This window comes from Aquila chrysaetos, chromosome 21 (genome assembly GCF_900496995.4).
Source record: "Aquila chrysaetos chrysaetos chromosome 21, bAquChr1.4, whole genome shotgun sequence".
Lineage (NCBI taxonomy): Eukaryota > Metazoa > Chordata > Aves > Accipitriformes > Accipitridae > Aquila > Aquila chrysaetos.
The window spans coordinates 18610739-18630826 of NC_044024.1; the positions used below are offsets into that span (position 1 = coordinate 18610739).

Consider the following 20088-nt stretch of genomic DNA (forward strand, 5'->3'; position numbering starts at 1 on the left):
TCACCTCAAAATTTGTTCAGAAAAGGGCTTTAAATCCCAGCCAGTCACCTTATCATTACAAATTATGACTTCAGTTCCATTAGGCAACTTGAAGAAAAGGAAAAATTGCTGTGCAGAAACCAAGTCCTTTTTTTTTTTTTTTTTTTTTTTTTTTTAATATTCAGTACCACTTGTTGCTAAGTTCCTTTCATTCATTCTACAAACAGCTTAAAACGTTCTACTGTGGAAACAATTTTTATCTGACATCCTTTGAAATTCTTTTGTCTATATGACTGCAAAGGAGGAATGAACGGATTTTAATTAATTAATTTAATTTTTCAGTGAGATAAAATTCCAGCAAGTCTACAGTATCCAGAATTCAAATTGACAGTTGTCATCTTGAATACCATTCACTAAAAAGCACTCATCTCTAGGAGAATTATATTCTGTAGCTAATGATATCCATCCTGAGATTTATCATTTAAATAAATGCTTATTTAGAGGTACATTCTCCAAATATATGTATTTGTACTCTATAAATACGTGTTTGTTCAGATCAGAGGTATATTAACAACAGGACTTGTATACTAAACTGAGCCCTCCTGGGTCTGCCACCATCTTTACTGTCAACTGAAAAGCATCTAACTCAGAACAACGTTTCTTGTTTATGAGTTTCTGTCACCGCTGTTAGATAACTGTGGTCCAGAAGCACTATACTGAACTAGATCATCTGTTTTTTTGATCTGGTATGGAAAATCCTACATCTGACCCTGATATTACTCCTTACTCATGTGTAACTGTTAAACTGTTTGCCTGTAGCAAAGAACTTCATCTAAGCTGTTCAGAAAATGCCAGGAGAAACAATTAAAAGGGGTATCTTTAGTCTTTTAGTCATTACTAAAAAAAAAAATGCAGAATGGAAGGGAACTTGATGCCTGCTTGGCAATGCAGATCTCTGGTTCTAAAAATAATTCCCTCTCCACCTGCAGTCTCCTTGGAAAAGTTGACGAATTGCCCCAAGAGCTTAAAACTTCTACAGAGCATTTATGTTTCTTTTGCTCTGTTTATAAACAAAGATTCCATGCAATAGAAAAATCATGGACTGAGTATAGCTTTAAGTAAGCTTTACTGCTTTGAAAACCCAGGATAAAGACCTAAGCACCGCACAGTTGCCTATATACGAATGTGCAACAGGCACCTGGTGATGCTTTACAATCCAGCAACCTCAGAATCCATTCCTGTTCTGCTAGAAAAATCTGCCCAATGGCTCTTTATTTAGACCTATTTCACTCTGTCAATGCTAGCCATTCACCTAAGAGGACTTAAGGGATCTTCCCAAAAAGCACTGGTGGGCATGTGAGGCGTGGGAAGAACTGGAGAGGAGAAACAGGCACCCAAGAGGGAAGAACAGTCCTGCATGCTGGAGAGAGGGCAATGTGCCTTCAGACGTGAGTGGAACATCTCTCACAGACCTCTAAGACCAAATAGTAGAGGCAAATAAAACAGTGCTGTTTTATTTCACCCATTAACTATGTTTACCAGAAGGGGAAAAGTGATTTGGATATAAGCTGGGAATGCTTAGAAATTGGACACAATAAATTGCACTTCAGGGAGTATCATCTACATATTCTCCAAAACAGATGAGTTATTTCAGCAAGCGGGAAACAACAAATCTTTATTTCTACCAATTCTGTTATCATCATCCCTTAGGCCTATACAGCTCATCTACTGTCCAATTTTAGCTGTATGCTTCCCCAGAAACATAATTTTTCTGAAACAGTGTCCTTTTCTGCCCTCTTTAATATACAAATCTCATCCAGTGTAAGGAAAAGCATCAAAACATTTAAAAGGGCTAAAATAGTAATTTCTTTAAATGGTCTTAATTTTTAGTAAGTATTACTTAACAGAGAGCTCTATTTGAAGCACTATGGTAGAGACAGTTCTGTTTTCCCATCAGTAATGAACCATGCATTTTTACTCAAATGTAACAGGATGTTCAGCTCCCAGGATAATGATTAGAAGAGCTCCTGTTTTATTCTGCCGACAAAGCAGATACCATACTCAAGTTTTTGTCCCTAGGAGCTGAAACCATAACAGAAGACAAGTTTTTTTAACAGTTTAAGGAAATAACCTTTTAAAAGTTTCCATACTATACAATTATGTCCTAAAGCAATTTTGATACAAGTTTCCTGGGGTCATAATCATCTTTATGGTACATATAGTCGCCTTCTCATCTATTAACAGTCTTGTAATCCCACAGCCCTTTTGTGCTGGAACAGTAAATCAGCTTTGGAGGGGAATTTTGCACAAATGTAAACAAACAACTTCTGTTAATAGGCGCAATGCTATTTAAGTCTTCTAGTGCCTGTAGACAGCAGGCACCAAGAACACATTTCTGACCCCCAGGCAAGGCATCAGAGAAAAATCAAGAACACAACTTTGAGGTTTATTTCTTAATTACAATGAGCTGTCTGCAAATTCAGTGCATGATAGCCTTGAATTGATCTCACTCATCCTCAGTGTAGGAAATGAGTATTTAAGTTGTTTCTGGGTATCAGTCTGTAGTAGAGAAACAGATTTACTGGAGTATGGCTCTATTTGAAAAATCCCTCATTTCCACTTCTAAATTATTTCAAACTTTGTCACTCATAAGATTCCCATTAATACATTTTTTCTGACGGCTACCATCATTTCGTCAAAAACTCCTGTTCCAAATAATAATGCAGAAACTTGGTAACACATTTGCTGTCATCTTTCAGCTCCCTCATGCTCTTCACATGAAATCTGTGGAGCAGGTCACAGTTCACTTAAAATAAGCAAAAACTGTGCACACACTAAAACATAGTTTCCCCTTCGAGATCACAGCAATCTCAGTGGTCAAGGTCAGGATGGATAAGGTGTCCAACATACCTTTACAGTTTTCACTCTAACAGGACACAACAAAGAGATTCGGGAAATCTCAAGCCTTGTTCTACAGAAGACGTACCTGAACCACAGAGCACCCAGGTGAGCCATCAGTGCCCCTTCTTTTCAGCCCAAGAAGATTACTTTCCTTTCTGGTGGAAAACTGGAAATAGTTTCCTACCTCCCTCCCAGATTTGAAGTTATTAGGAGTTTTTTTTACAAAATACTTATGCACACACATATTAATGATGTTCCAGTGAACAAAAGAAGAAAAAAACCAAAACCCTCCACTTTTCCTTTTGTCCTCAAGTTTTGTAGGATTTCTCAGAACAAAAGTTATTTAAAAACTACAAGAATTAGTGACACCTAAATGCAAGTGGAAAATCTAAGTCAGAGTGAAACCATCTAAAGAAGAGAACAAAGACAAGAACAACTTCAAGCTGGAGTCATTCACAGTTGATTTATCAATGGATATCACAATCCAATGTTAGTTCCAGAAAAGCTGTCAAGTTTAGGTTTTTGCTGACCCTGTTGCCATGAATCTTCCCATGAGATTTCACACAAACAGAAAACATACAAAAAGTTATAAAGGACTACGCTGTAATCCAACACAAGCTCAGAGCTACTGGAAGAGCATGCACATGTCACCACAAATATTTAAACAAGAAGTTCAGTGTTTGATTACATCAGTCAAGGCAAATTTGGAATTGTTCAGATCTGCCAGAAGCACTTTTCTATCAAGTGACATCAGGAAACAGGCAGCATGTATCTGCCTGCTGCAGTCTATCTGGAACACCGCAGCAAAACCCCCATGCTTTTTCTGCTGCTCCAGTCACACAGCTATGTTCTCCTGCTCAACCTCACCTCTCCTCTTCCTTCTGCACCATTTTCAAATCCCCTTAGGCACATTCAGTTTTGCACAGGCCTACAAATGCAGCTGGTTTCCTTCCCTTCCAATTTATTTCTCACCTTACCTTTCCCCCCAGATCTTCCCTAAATGATGCACAACCTGAAGTCCTGAACTGTCAGCTTTTCTCTGGTATCATACTATCACATTAAAAGAAACAGGTAGAGTTCTCTGCAGACAGACGCTAAACAGTAGCACTCTTCTAAGAGCATTTTCCCTTTGTATTCCATGATTTTCACTCCTTCAATCTCATCTGTTATTTCCCTTGTTTTTTTCAAACTAGCTTACAAACTCCTAGGAGAAAGGCCCACAGTAGATTTTTCATATTGTATTATAACATGCAACAGAGGAGTGCTACTCGGTTGAGGTTTTTTCCTTTTTGAGGATGTAGCCAATTTTGGTTAATTTTTAGAGGTAGATAATGTGTCCTAAAGCATTCAACCTTGATTTTAAACTCCTCCAGAAAGGTATGGTCTTCATTTTCACATGTAGAAAAGTGCAGACATAGAATACAATTTAAAAAAAAAAAAAAAAAGTCTAGGTAATCACAGAATCACAGAATGGGTTGGGTTGGAAGGGACCTTAAAGATCACCTAGTTCCAACCCCCCTGCCATGGGCAGGGACACCTTCCACCAGACCAGGCTGCTCAAAGCTCCATCCAACCTTGATGGATGGCCTTGAACACTGCCAGGGATGGGGCAGCCACAACCTCTCTGGGCAACCTGTTCCAGTGCCTCACCACCCTCACAGGGAAGAACTTCTTCCTTACATCTAATCTAAATCTACCCTCTTTCAGTTTAAAGCCTGTCCTGGGTTCAGCTGGGATAGAGTTAATTTTTACAGGAACCTGGGAGGTGGGGGGGGGGGGGGGGGCTCATAGCCAGGGCAGCTGACCTGAACTAGCCAAGGAGCTATTCCATTCCATGTGACACCATGCCCAGTATATAAATGGGGAGCGGGCCGGGGGGAGGGCTCTCTCTCAACTTTCGGTGGGGAAGTGGCGGAGCGTCGGGTCCCGGGTGGTGAGCAGTTGCACTGTGCATCACTCTTTTTGTATACTCTTTCATTAGTACCGCTGTTGTTGTTGTAACTTTTTTTTTGTGTTGTCCCAGTAAACTGCCCTTATCTCAACCCTCGAGGTTCCAGGTTTTTTTCTTTTCTCTCCTCCATCTCCTCCCTATCCCCCCGGAGGGGGGCAGGAGGAGTGAGCGAGCGGCTGTGTGGTCCTTTGTTACCGGCTGGGCTGAAACCACGACAAAGCCATTACCCCTTGTCCTATCACTACATGCCCTTGTAATTTAACATGCAGCTTTATTTGGAAAGAAGGACAACTACTAAGGGTACCCTAGTACCATAACCATGCCCTTTCATACAAAAGATTGGGCTCTCAATAGCTTTATTTAGGAGTACAAGCCAGATCCTTAATATTCTTTTAATGCAGTATTTTTAACTGATATGGTGCTTATGCTTGCAGAATGTTTTGATGCATTTACATTGCATTTGTGATTTAATCTACAGCTCTACACTTATCCCTTAGGTGTGCGGTAATCCCCACTGTTAAAAACGCAAAGCAAAACAAAAAAGCTGAACACACACTATTTAAGCAATTTATTTCAAACAGATGTCAGAGACATATTTTATTATTTCCAAATCGGACCATTGATCAGCAAGATGATGAGCAAAGAAAAAGATCTGCTAACCTAAAATGTGTGACTCTTTATTTACACTGCATTTCCAATCAATAAGGTAAAAACATTACTAAAATATGAAGAGTCATGGTTTTGATTTACTGCTGCTTCTCATGTTCTGGTGTGAAGTCCACCATCATCACATCATCCCAGAATTGTTTTTACTTCATACACTATCGCTTTGTCACTATAACATATTAGTGCCACATTAGTTATGCAGAAATGGTTCAAAATTATTAAGCTCTAATAATGGTGCTAGACATCTCTGGCTCACAGCTTTTGTTTGTTTGGTTTTTAAGAACAGCTCCACACTAGAAATATATAATGTCCTTTACTTATCTACAAACAAAAGCATATGTGGAGGAAGAGCGGGAATACACAATTCTCTTGTATCATTCCTCTATTTGACCCTCAGTAATTTCTTCTAAACATAAGAATTTAATTTGTCTCCATCTGATAATAATAGAGACAGTATATTTAGCATCCAACATGATGATGTTTACTAAAATGTCAATGGTTACTCAGTAAGAATAGGACTGGAATGACTTAACACTTCAAAGGCCCTACTGGTATTGGCTTGATGATTTATGGCACAGTAGTAATAAGTAATGATAAAACACAACACAATCATGTCTGTGAAAAGTTCTGGATGCTGAAAACTTAAGACAAATGTTTAAATCAGCAACATAGACATCTACATTTTAGTATTCATCTTCTACGAATTATGATATAAAACCACTTTTTTAGTTTCTTGGACCTTGATTATTTTTATTAATTTGAGCATATGGTCTAAGTTTAATGTAACAGTATGTGCATATATATATATACAGACGACTACCAGTATCACTCAATTTCCATCTGGCATTTCTAGATACAGTTATAAGTCTGAAAGCACAAAGGGTTACATGGCTAATACATAAAGGGACTCCAGAAGCTGCTCCATTCAATACCCAATCAATCGAACTCAAGAAATTCAACGTGTGAATAAGTTCTATATTCAGAAGAGAGAATACATAAGTCTTCTACATCTCAGTTCTCCAAAATAAATCCCATCTTCATTCCCTGCTGATGAATCTAACCATCACATTCATTTCTGACTTTCCTTCAGTTCAAGAGAAAATGGAAACAAATTCAGCTCAATATAGAAGCTTCAACATCAAGCCACAGAACAGACAAAGCTTTAGTACTATTGATAAGTGAGCTGTTCCTGGCAGCATGGAAGGAAAATAGTTTCCTCTTTTCCAGTCTAACAGGAGCTTTAACAGAGAAACTTTGAAAATACCAGTTACATACTGACACGCAGTCAGAATCCAGCTAGACTGGAAAGAACAGCGCTCAACTAATGCACCCATTCTGTGGAAAACGGCAGGCATATTCAAACATTCTTGGCTCAAGAAAATAAGGAAAAGGAGTATCAAAACTTACTCCATGCAAGTAAATAAAGGCTACTCAGCAACAGGAAGATGAGAAATGTCTCATCTCCTTGCACACCAGAATGCTCTTCACAAAGTCATCTGTCTTTTTTTCCCCTTAGGGACTTTTTATGAAGTTAATTCCTATGCCTTGTTTCACTATTACTCAAGAACGTGCTTTAGATTACCTGTTCAAATGTAGCACCAACAGTTAAGTTACAAACTGCATTTTTAGGATGCATTTTCCCCAACATTTTAGGGCTTACTGCAGCTTTTAAAACACCTTGAAATTACTCTCAAAGTAGAAGTTACAAATAAAGGAGTTAGCATTTTCACCCTCTGGATGGTATTTTTTTCCTGACATTCAATTAACCCTGTATCACTGATATTAATATTTCAATTTCCACTAAAGTTACATTTCTGGTGGGTTTTTTGTTGCTCAAACAGGTTTTTATATTTATTAAAGGTACATTAATGTAAAACCAATGGCATTTAATATAGTGAATTAAATGAACAGGTAACACCTACAAGCTATTGAAAAAAGCAGAGAAGCATCTAAATTACATCTCCTGTCAAGTATAAATACTAGTGACATTACTGTGTTACATAATGCTAACTGCAACTATAATTTATACAGAAAGATTTCCACATTATATTATAGCAAATTTTAAAATGGACGAGGGCTTTCAAGCAAATACCTTTAAACAAACAGAAACCACTTAAACATCAACAAATAAAAAAGATACAGCTCTTCTAAAGTTAGACAGCAATGGCAGACATTAGCTTCATCCACATGAACTGATTTTTAAGCCTACCAGTAAAGATTTTTTTAAAGGAATAATTATATAGTTTCAACCATAGGCAAAGATGAATGAGGATTGACATCTGTTCATTTAAGCATACTCTCCTCACCATGAAATGCAATAGGAGATTCTCAAGAATAGACTTATACAAAGTGCTAAAGTAAGAATATAACCAGTGTCTCCTTTTTACTTAAGCAGCATCATAATCTTACCTTCCTTCCAGTAGAAGTACCATTTAACATTATTTCCGTCTTATTTCATTCATGGAGACCAACTTGCACTTTGTGTCTCTTTCTTAGCTAATTATTTGACTCATGGAAAGCAGAACAATAGTAAGATGCAACACGTTGAATATTCATTTTGAAGAAGGCAGAGACCACTGACACTTCCCCACTACAAAGTGTTAGTTGTAACTAACTAAAGCCCAGTACAACTGTACTAAGGAATAATTCCATGCATACGTAAAAGCTCAGCCAAGTATTACTAGGCTGCACCCTTGGCCAAGAAACAATAAAAAGCTAGTAAGTTGGGGGAGGGGGGAGACAAGTCTACCTCTAACTGATTTTAGTAAACCTTGAACATGCCACTTAGCAGTGCTTCAGCAAGATGCTCAAGCTTTCAAAATTAGTATCTACCTAGTAAAATGAAGATGGAGCTCTTGGTGAGCATCACTGAAAAACTGTGAAGATGTAAAAGCATTCAACAACATAGTGCTGGTCTGGCAGAACTATCAGAAAGGTTGATATGCTGGTAGCTAGTTGATCAGCCTGTCACCATAGATTCATAGATTTGCATACTACCTAGACTGAAGCTAGAATCGGAGGTTTTTGTTCTCGAGGGATCTCCATTTAGTCATGTCAATCACAAGCTAGCATCATATTCACATAAACATAGCGCTGGTAATGAATGACACACTGGATAACCTGCTATAACTTTTCCACATCAATATACTGTAAGACTAAATCAATGTCTATAAAGGAACAATAGCATCACTTTAATACGTGTCCACCTAGGATTCCACGTAACCTTACGTAATAAAAATCAAAAACTCTTTCTAAACCAGGTATTTTATTTCTGAACCAAAGCCCTCACAAGTCTTAGCTTCAACATGATTTCCCCAAGCACAGTAAACATTCTAATTTGTCAAATAACAATTTTTTTTTATTATTATTCATTAGAGAGGACTGTAGTCAAATGCTGAAATCAACAACAATGGATTAAATTCCCCTTACTATTTTTACATTGTGATACTTCTTGGTAACTTCTACATGGGTTTTACATAAGCAAGTTGTAACAGAAAGAGAACCTCCTTATGAGAAGAGCATAAAAATCTTGGAAAATTTAAAGTTTGTACACTGGGATTATAACTGAACTTTAAAGGCGAGCAAAGGTGGCAAAGCAAACACTGCATCTCCTTTTCTTAACCTGCATAAAAGCTGCAAAAATATTACAGTACTTTATGCATTTACCACTTTAAAACAGTAAAGAAGCAGAACAATGACTACTATACGTAAAATTGCTTACAGCAGTCTTTGCTAAACTACGGTCTGACGTTATACTATTTTCACTAATTTCAAAGGCAGAAAATCCTGTAACTCAAATCAGTGGGATCAGGACTGGGCCTTTAAAGAGAAAACAAAACTATATTAAAGTCTGTTTGGTCTCATGAAAACAGTTTTCGTTTGTTCATTATTTCAAGGGCAATATTTCAAAATAAAGAAGTAGACTTAAAAAAAACCGAAACAAAACTCACTCTCAACAATTCAGTTGCATAGCAAACCACACCACCACATACAGAAGCACTCGCTTTTTTTTTTTTTTTTTTTTTTACTATAATGATCAACAATTTCACAGCAATAACTAAGTAATTTTAAAATATTTTTAGGATTATAATATATCCACTTCCTAAGTCTTCTATAATTGGCTTCAGTTAGTTAGGTCCTGAGAAGCTTAGAAACGTTTACTTGAAGATAATTGTTGTGATGCTGATTTACAAGCTATAGCTTGCTACAGTTCCATTAGATTACCACACACAGGTTACCACACATTAGATGTGGTAACAGCTCGTGTACATACGTATAAAAAGAGTAAATACATTTTGTACTAAGAATAAAACACATACTTAGGAGATTCATTTTAAAGCTGTATTGTGTATTATTGCAAAATAGGACTAGGAGTCTGAGCTGGGCAATCTTTTAGCTGAACAATTTCATCACTAAGTAATGCTGTTTGGCACTCATAAAAAAAAAGCTGTAAATTTTGACGGAATTTGGCAATTTGTTTCATTCTTTGTCCATGTCAAAACAATGTTTCTTCTTTAGAAGTGGGCTAAGAGAAATTTAAAAAAATGCTTTAGAATTTTTCATTTCACAACACCCAATGTAGTGTTTCTCAGTCCCAATTTCTTCTTAATTTGCTCATGAAAGGAACTTCAAATCATTCCTGGTTTTGGTTCTGTTCCCACTTCTAAGATAAAGAGATAGTATTGGACATAGAATGTCAAATCCATCTGTCTCTCTCCATAATGTCTTTAAAGATGGACCATATTTGCATTCTATAGAGAAGACATCAGTAACAAAGCACACAAAAACAAACAAAAAACCCCAGAAAACGGGGTGCCTTTCCCTAGTTTCACCATATGGACTGAACAGTTATTTCTCTTACCTGGAGTTAAGTGCGTAAGATGAGTCTTACTTCATTTCTACCACTTATTTTTATTAAAAAAAACCCTGTAAAACCAAAAACCCCTGAAGCTTCCATGCTTACCATAAAAAAAAAAAAAAAAACCAAACACAAAAAAACCAAGCAAATGGCCAAGCAAAAAAACCAACATAACTCAATTGCTAATAGCCTGACCTTGTTGATATATCATCTAAATGAATTCTCAAAATAGCAGTGCGGTAATTTATGGTAATCTCTCATGTACGTTACAGGTTTGCATTTGGGAATGGTAACATCAAAGTATAAAACAATTTCTCGTGGTCTGTAGCTGCTACTCCAGAAAACTTAGTATGAATTGCTCAGAGCAGTTCAATACAGCTCATATATGCTTTGCGATTCCAAAATTCAATTTTGTAACTAGTAATCAACTACAAAAATACTATGAACCAAATATGAGCAACATTAAAACACAATTTCTTCTTACTATTGACTACTTATCAACTGACAACTTAGTCTGTTGAAATTAAAACAATTGGTATAATTTATGGTGATTGCTAAAGCTGCTGACCACAAGTAAAATTATTGCGCTTTATAGACTTAAAAGTCTCTTAATCTAAGCAGCCAATTTAACCTAACGTTTCTAAAGACAACGTAACTTTAAATAAAGTGTGTTAATGAAACATTAAAAGGTTGCACAATTAAATTATAGTTGAATATGTTCATATTAACTCTTCCCTCCAGTATGTCTGCCAAGATAAGAATCTGCTTTAGTTATACAACAAAATTGCACAGCATGTCATAAAATGATGGCTATGCACCTACATTTACAAAAGTTCAGATGAAAGACATCTTATCCCTTCTCTCTCATTCCCTGCTCAAACCATTTGTTAGGCAAGCAAATCAGGATCAAATCCTCTGCTGAACCACTTGCTATGACTTCACTGATGAAATCAGTAGCGTATTTCCACATAGGTGGAAATACGGCATGTGGTGGCACATACAACATCAGTAGAAATATACCTATTTACATTTATGAGAAATTGGCCCATTTCCTCTCAATTAATGGTTTATTTAATAAGCATCACCAGAACATTAATTCTCAAAACAGTACTGCAAGGTTCAAACAACAGACAGTGGTAAAAGTAAAGTTCCCACACTCATCTTCACATGCTGCATCTTCTGATTTTTTTAATAACCAAAATAGATGCTTAGTACTAAGATTTACTCTTGTACTCTTTAAAGACATTTAGTCCATGGTGATTCTGATTTATTGAAATGTATGGAATTTGTGGAAATCCACAGTACAGCTAATGGGTTGATAAAACTCCAAACATTATGTTGCTATAATTACATTGTAATAGAGGTTAGCTCTCATGTTCTAGGAAACATGCATGAAAACGCATTGTGCAGATGAGGAACACCACCGCTTGTGGACACCAAATCATTTGGACAAATGCAAGAGGTGTCTTTTATAACAATGCACAGAATAAGTTTTGCAGATATGCTGTATCCAAGACAGTTCCTATGTATTAACCTAAAAACTTCAATGCCCAAAATTCTGTTTTGTACAAAAAAAACCAGGACATCTTTGCTGATAAAAGTAGCTAGCCTACATGCTGTAAAATCCATCTTGTCCTAGGCTAGGAAAGATCTAGGTGCAAACTCTGACTATAGGGCTTCTCTTTTGTAAATAACTGCCTACCTATATTACGAGGAAAAGAAGAAAAAAGAAGAAACAATACCAGTCACTACGCCTACAACCAGATCTTTGTCACTTAAAAGCAGTTAATAATACAAACTTAAACAACAAAAATATATTAAGTTATGCATTTAAATGCTATTTTACTAGTTGAGGGCGCACAGTGTGGGCTCAAAGAGAATGATTTATATTGTATAGGGGTGGGATAGAATTTGATTGTAGCAGCCGAAGTACTAATAAAAAGAAGAGGCAAAGGGAAATAAAAGACTAAAGCTCGCAAAACCGTAGAGTTCTCAATTCAACACTGATCTAATGTTAGAGAACATGGTATGTGGCACTTCCTCAGTAAAAAAAATGCAACAAGAGTGATATTTCCTTCCCATACTCAGATCAGGATAAAAACATGGAGGAAAGAGATGGTGGAGAAAGGCTTACCTCTGGGTGAGACTATAAGGGGAGGCTGATGATGGTTAAGATCAAAGTTGTAAAAAAGCAGCTGAATGCAGAACTGCGTGGATTTCAATTCGCTGGACTTCATGAAACAGAAGGGCTCAACATGCTGATACAGGGCTCTGCAGAAAAGCAGACAAAATTTTGGATGAATTGGGAGCTGAGGAAAGAGCTGGGGAAGAAACTGAGGAAAATGAAATTGAAGTCAGCTCATAGGTGCATCTATAACCTGGATGTATAGAAAGCGAGGGATATTTAGTTGTTATGGTTTATAAAGCACATCAGGTGGTTATTAAAGAATGAGACCTGTAAGCATGGTTCTCAAATGTTGTGAACAGGAAGGACTAAGCTGTATGAAGCCAGAGTAAGAGGAATCTGAAAAGGAACAGGAAAAAAAGGTGAATGGGGCAGAGAACGAAGTCGGAAAAACACAGCAGTAGTTCAGAGCAAGAAATAATTTGGTGATAAAGGGGCACCTGTCTACAGGAAAGCTGTATGATCTTCAGAGGTGAAGAAGGCTCTATGGTTAGTGGGACACATGTGGAAGACAGAATTTGAAAGAGGAAATTTGTATATGAGGAATAATAGATATTCCTGCTGAGAATGACTTATAGGAACAAGCAGGAAGGCTTGTATCTAGACCATCAGGAAGCCCACAACAAGCAATTCTGCTTCTGCATTAACTACTTTCCCCGTGACACCTCCCTGGTCCAGTACTTGGCTAATGCCTTGTGTAAGAAATGAACTCAGAAACAAAATGGGCTGCACAGCCAAATCAGAAAAATCATATCACACGTCAGAGCAGCTGAAAAAGAAAGTGTCTTCTGGAACAAAAACATGGGTTACAAAAAAAGTATTTTACTCGCTTGCTTTTAAAAAAAGGTATCTGTGTTGTTTCAGATAAGCAAGACAACCACCATGAATCTTTCTTACTTCACAAAAATGGAACAAGAAAGTCTCACTCCTCCAACCAGTACATGAAAGCCCCATCATACTCCCCACACTCTGCTGTTGGCTGCTAACACCTTTTGGAACCAGTTTCCATAGGATCAGAGTACTAGTAAGAGGAAACACAGTGGAGGACAGTCAACCACCTCCCAGGTTTGCATTCTCTATCAAGCACGACAGTCCACCACCCATTACCATGGAAATGAGCAGAACTTGCAAAGTTCTATTTTTGAAGTTCTTCTATTAGATAAACAAAACCTTCAGTTTACAATAATTAACACCCTGATTTATCAGAAGAAAACCTAAAGTAATACTATTATTTAATTGCAGTACCCTTAAAAGGAGTGGTCAAGTTATTGATACGCTACTCAAAGCAAAGTCAATGCAGTCACGTTCATATATGCCATCTCAGAATCTTTACCCTTAAATGACTCTGTTCTCACTAAGTTTCTGTAGTTAATACGACCCAACACAAAACTCTTTGGTAGATGAGGCAAATGCACTACACGCACACACTGCAGCCAGTATTTCATTAATGCCCGCTTAAGTCCCAAGCGACCTCTCTTTTAGTAGATGTTTCTTTAAAAGTTGCATTGCTACAAAACACTCTCCTCTGCAATCCCAACACCATGTACAGTCTATGAACATTCATATGAACAAAATTATGCATAAACCAATTATCCCTTAGAGTAGAAAATGAAGCCAGAGCAACTGCATGAAAACGTCATCCAAAACAGCGTTCCAAATCTACCTACAGTCCCGAAACAGAGTTACAGGAGGGACTATTTGCTTACAACCATTTCCAGATCTAAAACCCAACATTTCAATAATGGAAATATGAATTCTTTAAAACATGTCAAAATGTTGTCAGTTATTTAAGACTGAAGTCCATATAGACAGAAAGACATGTACAGGTAAGACACACACATACACTGTAAAAAAGCAGAACTTTATACCTAATCCCTCCCCCCCAAAAAAACAAACCGGAAAAAAAACCAACCCCAAAACACAAAAAAGTTTATGGAATCCTCATAGCCCTTAGCAAACATCTCTCTGCATTCGGGAAAACAAACAAACCAAAACACCAAAAATGCCAACAGCCTACAGGCAAACCAGAAAGATACATCTATAATTTGGAACAAGCAGTAGTGTCTACTTAAAAGAGGCTCTGAACTGGAAGAGTGCAGTAATTGCTCATTAAGGCAGGCTACAGAAAATAAGCACTGCTGAGCGAAAGCTTCCAAAGCAACAAGCCAGTGCTAAGCCCAATCCAATACAGTCATTTTAATTTCAATATACTTATTATAGACAACACATTTAACTAGAAGCAATCTTTTCCCTCCAATCTTACACTACTTGTTTTCTAAAACTCAGAAATGAGAATTCTGTACTAGAAAGTAGAAAACAATACAACAATAGCCTCACACAGTAGCTTCAACCAAGGATATTAATATCAAACATATATGATTTTTGTTCTTTTAAATAGACAACTTCCAGTGAAACAGTTCAGTGCAACAGAGTGAAAACAAAGAAGGAATACTTATTTTCAATAATACACTCAATATACTGACTATCAGAGGAAAAAAAAACAAAAACAAAAACAAAGTAGCTTAAGTATCTTTTAAGCAGCTTTCAGAAATATTATGTTAAAATAGTAAACACAGTAGGAAAGAAACTGACTTGTTTTCTCAGTACAGAGTAGTTCACTAGATATTTTAGTAAGTTTTTGTAGAGTTGAGTATTTGGGTATCCTCAATATTTTATGGAAAGAAGTTTTAGAAAAGATGGGTTCTCATTAGAAAAACCTACTTGCAGTCACATTTTTAATGTATATGTATATATTTCTATAAGTCATAAAGGATAGTCATAACATATCCTGTTCTTAAGACCTCTCAGACTGTTTAAGAGAGATAACACCACCAAGACCACTGCATATTTTCAGCTTTATTTGGCCCTAAATATATTGTCAAGAGACCAACTACATGGTAACACCTAGGTAGAATGTTACGTGTTAGCAAGACATTGCCAGCACAATCGAACTCTCTTTGACTTGATGCTTTTTACAGTTATACAGTGTTGAACGTTAACTCAGTTGCGCTGAAACTGTAAAACATAATCAACAGAGAAATCTAGTCCCACTACAGTCATTGTGAGATACCGTCAGTCGTTGCGACTGAAGCAAAGAAAGAGCACACCGTTATCCCAGTCTGTAAAATGGGAACAAAAAATATTCCTAACCAAATGGAGGGGACTGTTTTTCCATAACCAAAGCCCTGAGATAATGATAAATTAAGCAGCAGCAGCAGCATTATTCTTCTTACATTTTTCAGATTAAGATCATTTAAATATTAAATTCATACCATTTAGACCTCATGAATCACACTGAATAATGTCCTGCCTCCTCCAATTAACATCAATGCCAATCCTCAGAATTTCCTACCTCAATGAAAAGAAGTATGCTTACCTATTCCATTAATGCAGAGCAAACATGTTTGCTATCTCCATACACACGTGACTATAGGCACATGTGTAAGCAACCATGTCATTTCTTCAGTTTTAAAAAACATCATTTTAAATTATGATACCACATCAAATGCATAATAATAGACTTCCTTTGCTACATCTTTTCTCACATGACACTGCTTTTATAGAACTCTGAACACATTTCAATGGCTTTTTTTATACATAAGCCATCAATACAATATGTTCGTTTACTTCCACATCTGACTACTTGAGATGTTAAGATTAGTAATATGGGAATGCAAATTACTGAAGAGTTGCTTTTAATAAGAATTTTATATTTTTTGATTTATGTATCATTTACATATTTAAAATCTGGCAAACAGAAGGCACTTCTCTTCAAAAGAAAAGATTTTTACCTAAGTATTTTAAAGATAGTTTTCTTGTGCGTTTGGTTTTTTTGTTTTGTGTTTAAGATGAAATATTCATAGAACAAAACCTATTTGGAACGTGTTATTCACAATACTTCTAATCATTCCTTGAAACAAAACTGTGATATAACAAAAAAAAAAAAAAAAAAAAAGGCAACACCCACAAAGGTTCCTAAATGCCCAAGATGTTGAAAGATTTGAGTTCCTGAAACAAGCCGAAACGCCCAAAACACACAGATGCATTAAAAACACATTAACAACTTCTGATGGTTTTACGTTATCAATACATGCTATCTATAGGGAAAACAGCAATTAGTTTATTAATAACCCTGTATTTCATGTGAGGAGAAGTATTTTGAAATTAGCCCACAGCATTGCAAGTCATGCATAAAATAAGCTTTGAAAAGAAACTATAGACAGGAAAGAAACAAAACTATTGGGCTGGGTCTCACCTTCCAATGGGTAGCTCTTTCCCTACAACAGTGTATCTTGCTACTTGTGATTCACAAAGTGCTCTCTACAACACCCGGAATTCCATCCTTCAAATATTAAATTGCTTTACATTAAGCTTCACAATTAACAGCTAAAATACAGGCACTAGGAGCGGTGGGGTTTTGTTACTGCAAAAACATTTGGAGATATAGTAGATGTTTCAGATGCTTGCCCCACCACACGGACAGCTGGTATTTATTCCCATCGTACAGCGTATCTGACTCGTTAATTATCAGAAAAGCATCAGCACAATCAAGATGGGTATCTACAACCTTCGGATATTGCAAACACAATCAATGAAAGACCATCGCTATGATAGTTATTATACAGTCTGAAAAGGCAGCATACGTTTAAGCCAAAGAATGGAGGAGGGGTGGCAGAAGTTCTTGCCTTTGATTTCAGAATTAGAACACGTAAACCCCACATCTGCTAAGGTAAACGTGTTGACATTTAACACGACAAGAGCATACGGTTAATACTGAAGAAGCAGGGACCTCTCTACATACCACAGTCATATCAGTAGCCAGTCTAAGCATTCATCAGCCAAGCCTAAAGCATCAGTCACGAGCTACAGCTGTAGGGTATTTAGGGAAAAAGCAGTTGAAAGCAGCAGAGCAGTATAACGACTACATACGCACGCCTCGCCTGAACTAGAGATTACCAGATCCCGTAGACAGTAGGAAGAGAATATACACTTAACAGGTTACGCCCGAGAATCGGTCAGAAACAAGGCAGCCCCCATCCGCCGCCGGGGAGCGAGCGCGGTGCCGCTGCCCCGACAGAGCCCCCTCACCCCTGCGCGCACCGGGGATGCGGCTTTTCACCTGAGCGGCCCCGGGCGCTCCCGCGACGCCAGCGCGGAGCCGGAGCCAAGCGCCGCGCCGGGGCGTCCCGCGGGGGCGGGCGGCGGCCCCCGGCAGAGAGCGCGCCCCGCCTCTCCCCGCCGCCGCGCCCCGCGGACAGCCGCGCGCCCCGACCGCCCCCGCCCCGCTTCGCCGCGCCTCAGCCGGGGACGGGGACGGAGACGGAGAGGAGCGGGCGGGCAGAGCCGCGCCGACCCACCCCGTCCGCTCGCTCGCTCCCTCGCTCGAGCGCGCCGCAACCGCGGGCGAAGGAGACCCCCTATAGGCGCGAGGAGAGCTGATGCCTCAGCCCCGGGCGCAGCTACGGACGCGGCGTCTCCGCCGGGCGACGGCGCCAGCTCCCCTCGCAGGCGCCGCGGCGGCGGCGGCGGGTTCCCCTTCCCCGCAGCGGCGGAGCGCCCGCGCACCGGGAACACGCGCCGCCTGGGAGCCGCGCTCCCGCCGGCACCGTCCTCCCGCCAGGCTCCGCCGGCTGGCAGCACACACACGTAGACGCACCAGCACACCCAGCGGCATCCACGGAACAGCCCCTCCGTAGAGCGCCCGGTGGCTTTCCCGCTCACGGCGGGGCAGGGCAACCCCCTCGCCTTCGCCGCCCCGGCCCCCCGCGAGAGGCGAAGTTCGGGCGCCCGCGGCGCCGCTCCCGTCTCCCCAGCAAACTTACCGAGCGCGGCCACCGGCTGAACTTTCAGCAGCGCCCCGGCTCAGCCCCGCCGACGGCTTCTCCCATCGCCTCTAGGTGCGGTGCCCGCGCCCCGCTCCCCGGCGGCTGCGGCGCGGGCGAATATAAATCCACATTGCCGCTGCCGGCGCCTGGCGGCTCCCCCGCAGCCCGCCCCGGCCCCTCCGCCCCGCTGAGGGGACGGCGCCGGTTCCTGCTGCCGCGGCTCGACCCGCAGCTATAACGGCGGCGGCGGCGCGTCAGGCTGTGAGAAGCCAAGGCGCGAGGGGAAGCGGGGCCGGGCTCGGCGTAGCCCCACCGCCGCCGCTGCGGCTGCTGCCGCCGCTCCTCTCCGGCGGGTGTAGTATCAGCGGCGCCGCTCGCTCTCAGGGTGGGTTTTGGGTTGTTTTTTTTTTTTCCTCTCTCTCTCTTTTTTTTTTTTTTCCCCCCTTTTCAGCTCCTTCGCTGTTAATGAGCATGCCCGGGAGATCTGCGCAGGCGCGTTACCGACCGCCGCGCCTCAAGTCGCCTCGCACCGAGCGCCACGGCGGGCTGTGGGGAGAGAGCTGAGGGGGCGCGAGCCGGGGCAAGGCGGGCGGGAGCTGCCCCTCGCCCCGCGGGCGCAGGTGGCACCGAGGCGGGAGGGAGCGGAGGGAGGGCGGCGGAGGCTGAACCGGCAGTCGGGAAGCTTTCGGCAGAGTTAAGAGAAGTAGCCGGGGAGGTGAGGCGCCTGAGCCCCTCTGAGGGAGAGGAGCTGCCCCCCCACGTCCCGGGGCCAGGCCGCCCGCGCTGGCCCACGGGTTCTCACACGCGCGGGAAAGGGAGGAAAGAGAAAAAACCCACCGGCGGTCCTCGGCGTTTGGAAATAAGGCAGAATACCTCCCTCTAAATTTACCTTGCCGAGGAAGTAAGACTGATAGTAGCATCAAGGCTTGGGAGAGAGCTGTTGATTTATAGATGGTGCTTCAACCGCTTTCGTTTCTCGAGCTGAGGCTTACTAACGTGGGGATCTCCCGTGTCCACCTCCATTAACAGTCCCGGGGCTTGCTGCAGGGGAACTTCATCTTCTGGTGATGATCTCTATAATTTCATCATTTATACGCTGTGTATCCTCAAGAGGACATACAAAGGCATAAAGTGATTACAACCTGCTTTTTCATAACAGCTAAATCTGCATCTGCAGTTATTTGTAAAGATTTTATGGTGCTGAAGAATCCAAGGAGCTGGCAAAAGGTGTGTGCCTCTGAGGCTGGACCCAGCTCATCAGTCTGTCTCCATCCCAGTTTCAGTTTACATGCATACTGCATACCTATCAATTCCTTAAAAAATCACTGTGGTTATTTACGTTATATAGCCTGTGCATTCAGCAGCAGGAACACACTGGAAAAAATGTGAAATTCACAGTTCCTGTTATTTCTTCATAAGTTTCTGCATAGACCACCTGAAGTCGAGTTGCTCATTTTACTCTGTATCATGCCCCAAGACATACTTCATTTAGACAGTTAGTTTATGGTGTTTACGTAAGTATTTGGGAGAAAGCACATCTTGAAGAAACGAAAACATCTTAAGAACTGGCTCTTAAGTAAAGAGAAATTCTATTTTTGCCTATATAATGTCTTGCAGTACATAAATAAAAAAACAATAAAGTAGGTAAGGCCATCTGTGATTCTAATGTACTGCTGCTAATACATAACTTTTCTGTCATTTTTTTAACAGTTGCTCTTCGAGG

General features: G+C 40.1%; 1 protein-coding gene across 8 annotated transcripts in view; it reads right to left on the reverse strand.

Moving 5' to 3' along the window:
- The window catches only part of TENM1 (teneurin transmembrane protein 1), a 349493-nt gene extending 330540 nt beyond the window's left edge, over window positions 1-18953 (reverse strand). For 2 of the 8 annotated variants that reach the window (XM_041119091.1, XM_041119089.1), the window contains exon 1: window positions 18363-18953. Coding sequence is in view for 2 of the 8 variants with exons in the window: in XM_029996907.1 (XP_029852767.1) it covers window positions 12490-12592 (103 nt within the window). In the remaining 6 variants the exon portion in view is untranslated. Of the gene's footprint in view, window positions 1-12489; window positions 12627-17341; window positions 17433-17659; window positions 17737-18362 lie in introns of those variants that run through there. The other 6 variants (XM_041119090.1, XM_029996901.1, XM_029996907.1 and 3 more) reach the window with 5 other exon arrangements.
- Between the last annotated feature and the right edge of the window lie 1135 nt (window positions 18954-20088).